Source organism: Planococcus citri, chromosome 3 (genome assembly GCF_950023065.1).
Source record: "Planococcus citri chromosome 3, ihPlaCitr1.1, whole genome shotgun sequence".
Taxonomy (NCBI): Eukaryota; Metazoa; Arthropoda; class Insecta; order Hemiptera; family Pseudococcidae; genus Planococcus; species Planococcus citri.
The window spans coordinates 46,853,393-46,865,475 of NC_088679.1; the positions used below are offsets into that span (position 1 = coordinate 46,853,393).

The 12,083-nt window shown below is 32.6% G+C and overlaps 1 protein-coding gene across 1 annotated transcript; it reads right to left on the reverse strand.

Annotated features, from left to right (window-relative positions):
* Positions 1-919: 919 nt before the first annotated feature.
* LOC135840083 (cuticle protein 19-like) lies at positions 920-10,543 on the reverse strand. The gene is made up of 4 exons (XM_065356421.1): positions 10,301-10,543; positions 4,216-4,305; positions 3,868-4,060; positions 920-1,497 (listed from the first exon to the last, which is right to left on the reverse strand). Exons 1-4 carry the CDS (start codon positions 10,331-10,333, stop codon positions 1,463-1,465), a joined length of 351 nt encoding a protein of 116 aa, XP_065212493.1. The 5' UTR covers positions 10,334-10,543; the 3' UTR covers positions 920-1,462.
* Between the last annotated feature and the right edge of the window lie 1,540 nt (positions 10,544-12,083).

Here is a 12,083-nt window from a genome sequence, read left to right on the forward strand (position 1 = left end):
TTTTTGAAATTGAAAAAATTTATGGTAATATTGTTAAAACAGGGCTCATATTCTTGAAACCACCCAGAAGATTATTTTGCTCGTCATGAAAGTTTATCTCAAAAACCATGGGTTCCAAAGTATGTATTGTTTTAAAATTTATTTTTCAATAGTTTTCAATTTTTTTTACGTAGTTACATAGGTACTATTTGTATTTGTCTTTCCTATTTTCCTGAGTTGCTTTGTTTAAAAGAGACTGATGATGTGAGTCATAAACTATCCGGCCGATCCGTTCGAGTTTCCGATGTACATATGTAGGTGGAGTGTCACATTGATTGGCAACGTACACTATACTTCCAGCCATTCCTCTTTCAAAGAGAGTTTTAATGTACTTATGGTAAAATGACTAGCTCTTTATGGGTATTTTTTGTGTCACTGATTTGAAGGGCATTTCCTAATGAAATAATGAATACACCTATCTAATACTATTGATCCAAATTGGCTCAAAAGAAATTCAAAATGTTCCTTTTGGAGCAATGCAAAATTGTATCATGTTGTAAACTTTTTCTCCCCTTCTGGAAACATTCCATCTCATCTAATGAAATATTTTTGAAATGACAGATAGGAATTTGTACAAACTTTTGGTCTCATGTTGTACTCTATGTGTCATACCTAGGCGCATAATGCGAGAATTTTTTGGAAAAAAATCACATTTTTCCATTTCAAAATTCAAATTTCAAAAAAAAAATCAGGTTTTATGATTGAAACATGGACAGTAAGATCACTTAGGTATTCGAATAAAAATACTGATTTTTTTTTTTAAGTCGTTCACTTTTGATTCTGTTTCAATCATTATGACGATTTCCGACTTCATTTTGAAAACAGCTTCTATTCAGAGACAAATCAATTGTAGGTATTATAAGGAAGTTTAACACAGCAATTTTTGCAAAACAATTTATTAAGTAAATTATAAATGTAGGTATAAAATTATTCATCCAAAAAAAATAACAGGCAGTAAGTGAAGAAATTACAAATGGCTACATTATCAAACTACTTAAGTAGATACCAAAAAACCAAAATTGGACGTTGAAAATTACTTTTGATCAATAAAAGCAAAAATGATGATAATGAGGTGGTCATCGCTATATAGTACTCAATAATTTATGTTACCTGATGATTACCCATGGCTGTTATAGGCATTCATAAAATTAGAACTACATTACATTTATTTTTTAGTATCGAGGTAAATTGTCGACAAATATAATGTAGCTATAGGTAATTGAAAAAAAAATGGAGAAAAATATCGTATGAAAGATATAGGTCACGTGTGTACAACTTCATAATTTGCATAAAAGTTGAAATATTTTATCAACCTTGATACTTTCTCTGATACAGCATGAAAAGAGTAGGTATTATAGGGTACACTCTCGACGAAGACTCGATGAAACAAGTCAACAATAAAATTTATTGTATCTTCGTACGTTCAAATTAAGTTCTGACTGGTTAAGTAACTGGAAGCTGTAAAAACAAGTCAAAATGAAATTTCGTCGTAGGTAATTACATTTTGAAAATATGTTAACAAATTTGAAGGTCTTATATTCTAGCCAACTCGGACATACGTATTTTCAAGGCGGTGAACGGTTTAAAATTATATTACAATTTGTTTATTATTTGTCCCCCTATGTCTATTTATATTGAATTGAGGTTTGCGGCAAACGCGACCATGCAATTAGTGTACCCTCTAACGACCATTTTTCGCAACTTGGGATATAATTACGACGATCGCGATCGTCTTCCGGGTACAAATGCGAGATAATTTGACGCGACAAGAATTCCAACTCTGTGAGATGGAAAGCGAAAATGTTTTAAGGGTAAGAACGAGTGGTGGTGAAACTTTTTTTTTTATCGTTGCTAATGAAAGCCTACCTGCCTGCGTCATACTAAACAGTTGTTCCTTTCTTCCTTCCTAACAGTCATTTCTTGCATGCACTTCCTTTCTACCATTGTATGTTTCAAACAAATTTCAATTTGTGTATAATTTTATTGTATGTTACGTCACATCAAGTATTGGGTTTTTAAAAATTATTATTAGTGAAATTGTTTTACCATTCTGGGTGACAGATAACATTTATTTACGTTAGGTAGGTAGGTAGGTACCTACCTTACGTATTACGTAACTTACATTATGTTTTCAAGCTCTCATTTCACGTGATTATGGTATTTAATTCCTTTTCAATAAACGAGAAGAAAAGCAATTTATTGTAGAATTTCTAAATATTATTAAATTTAATCTTATAAACGACTAAAATTAAAACTTGTCGCGTTTTTCCATAATAAAAAAAAAAGATACAGCGAGATTTTCTGATTAAAATGTCTTGAACGTTCTTGCCTTGTTCAATAACATTTTCTTTACAACCATACCTATTCCATTGTGCAAAATAGATACTAGGTAATCTCATTCCGAGCGAATAAAAATTTTGGATTTTTTTAAAATTATTTTTGTTGACGGATTTTTTCCTTTTAGCCCGTAGCGTGAAAAAAGGTAGACATTTACGGTGCATTCGCTCAGTTAAGCTTTACAGTAATATAGATGAATGAATTTCACATTTCTGTGATGAGTGTAGAGAGAGGTAGGTAAAGCAAAAAATTAGATCACCCGTTTCATAAAGAAATCAAGGCGTATATCAAAATTGGCTTTTGAATTTTAAATTAATTTAATTTGAAAGGTAAAAGGTGAAAAATTCAACCGTAATGCAGGTACCTACCTAGTAATTTGATGTTTAATTATTTCGAAAAAAGATTATCTCCATCTCCATTCATTCCGATTTTTTTCAACTAAATTTTTTCAATAAAAATTATCATTACGCTCTATTAACACTCCTATGAAAATGTATTTGGGTTGGGATTTGGAATACCTATGCAAAATCCATTTCATGGTCATAGATTTATTTTTCATCGATTTTGGGCATATTTAGTAGATGTAGATACGAGTCTGTAAAACATTATGGAAATTAGTCGTGAATAATGCCAACTTCCTCAAACCTTTAACCATTTCTGACCATTCTGAAGCTTCCAGCGCGATTTTCGATTTCTTCAGAATTTTAAAACTTCTCCAGAAGGCGTGAAAATCAATGTCGAGAATAAGCAACAACTCGATTTTTAGCTTAACAATTTGATTTCCAAGCCTTCTACAGAAATTATAAAATTTTGGAGTTTAAAATTACACTGGGACTTCTAGAATGGCCAAAGATAGTGAAATTCGATTCAAGGGAGTTGGTATTAGTTTTAGAACTAATTTCTAGCGGGTTCAACGTTCCTCCAAATTTCAAAGAGTTTAGTTGCAAATTACTAAAAAAAAAAAAAAAAAAAAAAAATTAAGAAGAAATCACTTTTTGAGCCGCTGTAAGTGGCGGATTTGGAATAATTTAGAGGTCTAGAAATGTCACCTAGAAGTTTTCAGAGCATAAGGACCAATTAGCCTCACGTAAGAAGAGTCCAGTATCCGCTTTTATTCTTAAAAAAGGCATGCGTACAAAGTGTACTTAACCTTATAAATTGTGGGAACCTATCAAATCGCGCACCTTCCTCGTCATCCGTTCGGTTGTTGGAAACGGAGCGATTTCATGGTCGCAGATAAAGTTGCCTATGTTTCAAGTTCGAGGCGTTCATAATAATCCGTCCAGAAAATATCAAGTAGGTATTTAACATTATGCAATATTGTACTCGTAGGTGCTGTATGTTCATCAATCACCACATATTTTTGCTTACTTAGTTAGTTCGTAAAATCAAAAATACCGCCACCACGTCGAGTAAAATGAACAGAAGCTGGATTAAGCAAGAATCAGGAGGATATTAAGCACATCCTTGATTTATACTACTTCGACCTACCTGGATTAGTAGTTTGCACGATCGCACGAAAACCTGACACACTATCTGATTCGTAATGTACCGTTCGTACCAAACCATCGGCTTGTAAGAAACTGTATCTTCCCTTCACGTAGTCTCCCAATCGGCTCTCCCATTTTTCGCTTATCACGCCAGAGATTGGATCTTCGACGGCGTATCTGTATTCGTAGAATAGCTGAAATATTTATTACTCTTGTATTGTCGCGAATGTGTTATGTATGTACCTAAGTAGTTATAGGTGCTTAAGCATACGACACAAATCGAGCGATTTGAAAAATAGCTAGTACATCGCGGTACGAACATATATTCATCAAGGGCGTTGCGAATTACCTGATTGTCTATTAACCTTTGATCGGATTGGTAAACATTCACGACGGCGGCTGAGAATACTCGATATTTTGAAAATGTTAGGAAGATGATCTAGAAAAAGCCAAGCAAAATATAGTTCAAGGATGGAATAGATCACCGAATAATTGTAAAGTTCATCGTCTAACTTCCACCTACAATATACACGACGTAGGTAAGTACTAAGTACACGTCAACGCCGAGTCTAATCAAAAATCATAAACATACTCTGGTGTACACTTACACGATAGTCGATAAGAATCTATTTCGTGTCGATAATCTCGCAACTGCGACAAATATTTTGCATATACCTATAAGGCGTGATTTAAGATACACATATATCGAGATCGACACCCTAAGAAGGTATAAGTTGAGTTTGCCAAACAAAGTAATCGAAAATTAAAATATAAATGCCCCGAAAAAATCGAAAATTATCTGCCCAATGTTCGAATATGCTGACGTCATTGTTCGCAAATATGTACTTTTGTCTCGCGAACAGTTGTTAAAATAATTAACCTTGTATGTTTTAGAAGTTAGTATAATTATAATGGCTATATTTTGCCATTAGGTGTAATAACCTGAATTGAGGGTATTAAATGAATAACAATTCGCTCGTCGGATAAATTCTGAAATTACCTAATTGTGATAAAAGATGATGGACTTCTTTTTCATTTCTAATCTTAGATACCTACCTAGGTAACTGTTTTGTCTGCCTTGGTAAAATCATTCGTGGGTTTTATTCGAATATTTTAATTTGTGATTCGATCAGTCATTGATAATATTTATGTGCAGAATTTACGTGCGAAACACGAATTTCATTGAGTTTTTTGCTTACTATTCGAAAATTTGAAAAATAAATGAATTGTTTAAAAATCAGTAAAAGAAGGAAGTTTTGTGATTTTTTGAGGATGTGAGGAGAACCACAAAATATTTCGCAGAAAAATTTCAGCTACTGAATTAAAAGTTTCGAGGGCAAGAAATTTTTTCAAGTTCTCAAAATAAATAAAGAATTTTCAAATTAATTTTGCAATCTACAAAAAAAAAAACTTTGTTAAGTAGAAGTACGTAGCTGAATGTTCGGCGGGGTTGTAAGCAAATATTTTTTATTATTCCTTGAAACTTTTTTAATTTTTCTAAATTGTTTAGAAGCTGAATTTTGACACGAGTGATCAGAAAGAATTTTTTAGGTTCATTGTTTTTAGTGCAAAAAATTGTGACTAAGCTACTGAATTGAAAGTTTCGAGGGCAAGAAATTTTTTCAAGTTCTCAAAAATAAATAAAGAATTTTCAAAATTAATTTTGCAATCTACAAAAAAAAAAACTTGATTAGATAGAAGTAGCTGAAATTTCGACGGGTTTGTAGGCAAATATTTTTCATTATTCCTTGAAACTTTTTCAATTTTTCTAAATCGTTTAGAAGCTTAATTTTGACACGAGTGATCAGAAAGAATTTTTTAGGTTCATTGTTTTTAGTGCAAAAAATTGTGACTAATAACGTTGTACTCTGTCTCTATTTTCGTAATTTAAAAAAAAAATTATGTCTTCCAAAATATTTGTTGATTTTGACATTTGAAAAAAAATAGCTCCAACCTATGCTCCAGATGTACGATTTGCGAAGTTGCAAACGTTCAATTTAATTTTGTCACATTAAAAAAAAAAAAATCACAAAACATTATTTAGCTTACATTTTTTCAACTTGAGTGCTGATCTGCTGAATTCTAAGTCAATCATTATCTGTGTTAAGTTCAAGAATTTTAAAGATTGTAATTTTCTACATTAGATGAAAAAACTTTTAATTTTCAACTAAAATCACAATTTTTTTCTCAAATTGTGATATAAATTGGGAATTAATTTTGAATCACGCAATGCATGTACATAAGTTATCATTCATGATTTATTAATTTTGACTTTTTTTGTTCTCTTGATAGAAAACCGCTTATGCGCTCAAAAATCATCATATTCATCAGTAGTACTAAACGAGAAATAGCCTAAAAACCAAAATCCTAGTAAAACGTACCTATACTTAATACGCAATTTAGCAATGTATATTTTTTTTAATAATTCTCGAAATATGGTAAAAATCTGGAGAATTTACCCTCCCCCTTCCTCCTCCCACGTAGTCTTATCTGCTTATATTTATTTCAAGAATTATTCCAACCTAACAAGGGAACCTCTTGAGGAGTCACACGCCGATTTGAACGGGACTGCGATTTTTGGAAAGAGCATAGTCTAAAACTCTCAAAACCAAATTTTCAGCTGCCCAAGTCCATTTTTCGATTTTTGGCGAATTTTTGAATATTCAAAATTGACTGTTTTTGGCGATTCATGTTCTTTTTAAAAAAAAAGTACGTACTTGATCAGTAAAAATGATCAAATTAAGTCCCAAAACTAATATTAATTATCCAAATCCAAATTTCACCATTTACAGCCATTCTGGAGCCTCCAGCGCGGTTTTTTAATTTCTCCAGAATTTTGAATTTGCTTGAGCCGATTTTGAGAGTAACACCTCAAGAATGGTTTTTTGACCAGTTTTTTTCAAAATTAAAAAATCCAAAAAATCAAAAGTTTCCCGTTTGTGTGGAAATTTTTGAAATTCACGCGAATCGCTGTATTTCTTCAAGAACTAACCCCCGGAGCGCAAATTCTACCATTTCCAGCCGTTTTGGAGTGAGAGTGACACCTCAAAAAACCACTCTTGAGGTGTCACTCTCAAAATCGGCTCAAATGTGGATCATCTCGTTAAACAGGTCAAGTGTAATATACAACTCGATGTTTAGCTGCCCAACTTCATATTCACGCCTTGTGGAGCAAATTCAAAATTCTGGAGAAATTGAAAATCGCGTTGGAGGCTCCAGAATGGCTGGAAATTGTAAAATTTTGATTTGAGTGTTAGTTACGGACAAAATACAGCGATTCGCGCGAATTTCAAAAATTTCCTCACAAACGGTTGTCTTTTGATTTTTTGAATTTTTTAATTTTAAAAAAAGCTGGTCAAAAAGCCACTTTTGAGGTGTCACTCTCAAAATCGGTTCAAATGCGGATAAACTCGTTAAACAGGTCGAGTGTAATATACAGGGCTCGGATTTTTATGCTAGAGCATATTTCTTGTATGCATTGAGGATAGGGAATTTTTCAATTATCTCCACGATTCGTGAAATTTCAAGTAAAATGAGCCTAATTCGTTAGAGCATATTTTGGCATATTTCAGCATAAAAGCATATAAAAGCATATTTTGGCATTTTTTAGGGAATATTTTACGTTTTTAGAGCATATTTTACGTTTTTAGCGGATTTTAGGGAATATTTTGCTCAATTAGAAAATTTGCATCGAATTAGTATTTGGCTATTTTTAATTTTTTCCCTGTAAAATTTGTGAAACTGGCAATATTTTTTTTGTTCATTTTTTTTGTTTTTTATTCCTTTAATAATGGAATTAGAATTACCTCTTCGTGATTTTAAAATGCTCTGTTTTTCATTTTTGCTCGTGAAATTCTTGGTATTACACAACAATATTAGTAAAATCGTATAGGAATTGATTTTTCCTGTAAAACAATGCCCATATCGTTAGGGAATATTTTTACTTTTTAGAGCATATTTTGGCATTTTTTAGGGAATATTTAAGCGCATATTTTAGGTTTTTTAGGGAAAGAATATCCGAGCCCTGGTAATATACAACTCGATTTTTAGCCGCCCAGCTTCATATTCGCGCCTTCTGGAGCAAATTCAAAATTCTGGAGAAATTGAAAAATCGCGCTGAAGGCTCCAGAATGGCTGGAAATGGTGAAATTAGGATTTCGGTAATTAATATTAGTTTTGGGACTTATTTTGACCATTTTTACTAATCAAGTACGTACTTTAAAAATGAAAAAAAACACGAATCGCCAAAAACAGTCAATTTTGAATTTTCAAAAATTCGCTAAAAATCGAAAAATGAATTTGGGCAGCTAAAAATTTGGTTTTGGGGGTTTTAGACTATGCTCTTTTCAAAAATCGCGGTCCCGTTTAAATCAGAGTGTGACACCTCAAGAGGTTCCCTTGTAAGTATCATTTTCTCAACAGGTTCGTAAAATTCATTTTCATTGCAAAAAAAAACATTCTCGCATTAAGATGAATTTGGGAAAAAAGGTCCAATTTCTTTTTTCTACTCGCTATAGACAGTCCAGTTAGTTAGTTTTTTTCTAAACATAAATTTTTCAGAATTTGCTAGTCTTGATAATTCATCGAGTGAGTTTCTCGGTACACGCCACCCACCTATCCGGGAATAGCCTAATTGCTTTTCGTCCTGTTTCTATCCAATCTCAATCGGTTATTTTTCAAAGTGACTAATTTTAGCACGTTCGGAAATTTTTCGCTTGAGAAAAGTGGTTTTAATTTATTCAAAAACTGCGAAATAAAAAAATTTTCTTTGATGTTGGCATTTTTTTGTAACGTTCCTAATTCGAAAATCGTATAGTACGTAGACCTACCTAAGTATTGCTAAAATAAGTCTACTTTGAAGGTGAGCTCGAAAAAATAAAAAGCACCTATATATCAGGTAAACAAAATTATGGATTTAGTTAGTACGTATATAGAATGACGCGTTCAATCGAAGCAAATAAATGAATTTTGATACGATTTCCTGAACGGAAAAAAGTGATTGCGAATAAGATGCTTTCAAAAGATTTTGCGCGGGTGAATTCTACTGCGATTGACACGCATTTTCGACGAAAAGTAAAGTAGGTATAGGTAGTAGGTACCTAACGTAAGCTGTTAAAGTGAATACAGATACGTGTGAGTACGGGCTTATTGCACGAATATAAGTAAGTATAGGTAGATGAAAATAAATAGACGTAAGATGCATAATAATACGTACCTACATTTTCCACATACTCGTATTATTGTATCAACAAACTTAAGTATAGGGGTTAAAAACTATAAGCGTAGAAAATATGATCGATGTCTTTAGAGTTGAAAAAAGAAAAGAAAACTTCGACATAATTGTGGTTTTAAAATATTAACAGCGTATAATATTTCACCTTGCTTGAGTAACATTCTCGACAAAACTTTACTGTGATAATAGCAGTATTGAAAGTTTAGGAAAAGGAAACATAGACTGTATACTGTAATGTAGAGCAAATCCATTTAATTAAACAATTTCGGTTCTTCTAATTCTGAGGTTATGCTATTAACCCGTTTGTTCTGACGAAACATAGGGTAAACGTGAAATTCCTCCTTAAGCAAGCTGAAATTTACTAAAACTCAAAGTGAAATAACACACGTACGCCTATTTTGTAAATTTTAACATTCTCCGATAATGTTAATTAAAGCGCAGTTTCTCCTTCACTAATCCCATTTTCTGATGTTTCATTTACAACGATGAAGAACGTAGCTAGATAGGTATATCTTATTCAAAATACATACAACATTCTCAAGTCATGGAAATTACTTATTATATGTGTAGGTACGTCTTCTTAATTCAACAAATTGAATAAGAATGTTATTTAAACTTTTAAACGTAACGTGTCGAATAGCTTTGGGTATAACGTTTCAACGAAACAATTATTGTATCTTGTATATTTCAAAATAGTACGATAGGTTTAGCTGGCTAATTTTCTTCGTGACTGTACCAATTTTGATTCGTAAACCTACCTAGTCTATAAAAATACTTTGGTAGGTACCTGTTGGCTGAGGGTAACATTGAAATAAAATCTCAACGCGACCTTCAGGTATACATACCCTTCTCAATCACACAAAAAAAATTATTATCTCATTAACTCGGGTACGTAGTACATACGTATAGGTACCATATTCCTGGTTGTCAAATTAGTACAATCTTGTACCTATCCACTATTCGAGAACAACAAATTTTATAGGTCTAAGAATCGATTATAATGATCATGTGCGAAAAAAAGTACAGTCACGATTACAAAGAAGAAAAAATTCAACAATAAAATTAAGGATGATATAAACGTAAAGTATCTATCGTGTGTGAAATTATGTCGTTTAATTAAAATTAATTATTATATAATCGCATACCCCGTGAGAATGATTAGGAATATAATACCGAATGAAAAAAATCTTGTAACACTCACCAAGTAAACATAATAATGTTTATAATTGAGCATAATTCCGGTTCGACGAAACTAACTTTATTAAACAAAACGCGAATTATGGTGCATTGTCCGAATGTTTATATTTAGGTATTGAAATTTTTTTGCTTTCCAAGACGCGATCATGAAACAAGGATTGGAATGAGTACCGCAGAGATGGTACATAGTCGGCGTGCTCGTCTACACCACTCACGTCCGAAACATAATTTAAAGTAGTTACTGTTACTGAATGTGAAACTTGCGAAGGTATACCGGCATTTTTACCATGTTCTTTACGCGTCTACATATTTAGCATAATTGCCAATACAAAGTCAATGGAAACAGGTAGATAAAAATGTACCTATTTGGCCAAGTTTGCGTGCACTCGTATTTTGGGATAGCTTCGATAAATTAGATACCTATGTAGGTACCTACTAAGTACTTATTCCTGGAGGGAAAAATGCCATGGTTGGCGAATTTTTTCGTTTTCGAGGAGAACTTGAAACGTTATACAAAGTAGAGAAGTAATTGACGGGTTAATGTGGCCTTTACGCGATACAATATGGCGTAGTTGTAGGTACCAGCTTGTGAGAACCAAGTTGATAATTTCGTTAAAAGTTTACAATTATGAAACTTGCGGTTTAGCTATACCTACGATACGATCATTATTACGAGTAGGTATCATCACTTTCTCAGAATATTCCATTTTAATGTAGGTATGGTACGTTAGATCGAAAGTTTTTTCAATTTTTGAGCTTGAATGGCTCGCGAATGGGATTTTTGCGTGTTCGATTGAGTGAACTAGAAAACTGAACATTGATATAGAAATCTATATCAATTTTATTCTTGGCCTGATTTTTGAACGTCTGTGTGTGTGATCGAAATAAGTATGATTACAAAGTTATGGTCAAAATTATGATCAATTTATGTGGGGAAACTTGTGAAAAAAGGTAGTTTTTTTTCATTTTTGAAGATCTTCAACCCACATAAAAAATTCTGAAAAATACTTGATAATATGTCGTACATCTGGATGAGATACATGAGCACTTTTGAAAGATGTGACCAAAAGCGCCTCAAAAATTACGTTCATAAACTGAAAATGCGCGTTTTGTTCAGAAAGATATGCTTGAAAAAATTTCAAAAAATTCCCATAAAGAACCCTTGGTAGGTAGGTAGTCTTTAATATTTAAGTCTACAAGTTTCAAAAAAAATCGGTTAAAAACTGTCAAAGTTGAAAATTTTAAACTGAAATTGCAATTTCACCCCTTTTGAAGGAGTTAGAGGTGATTTGGCGTTCTAAAATGTTCATCACAAGACTGTAAGAAACAACTTCCGCTGATTCAGTTTCAAATCCGAGGATGAGACCAAATCGTCTATTTTAAATTGTCAATATTTTATACTTAAATCTAGTAAAGGGTGATTTTTACTGGCGTGCCAAGTTTGTATGTGCCATTACTGCAGAGGCGTCGCTTAAGGGGGGATGGGGGGGGGGTCACAATCCCAGCCGAATTTCATTCGGCAATTATTTGGAAATTCGGCTAAATTTCAGATAAGAGCCTGTGATACCAAAAAATAAACTCCTCAAAAAACAGTTGTTTTCATTCCTCACCAAAATACAAATTTTTAAGAGCTTGCGCCCTTGCCTGGGCTTGTTCTAATTTCTTTAGGTATCAAAATCAATTTCCTTCAAAAAAAAAACATCATATTCAAATTCTAACATTAAAAGCCAAAAAATAAACTCTTCGTCTTCACAATAAAAAAAAACATCGTTTTTGCGCTTCTCGAA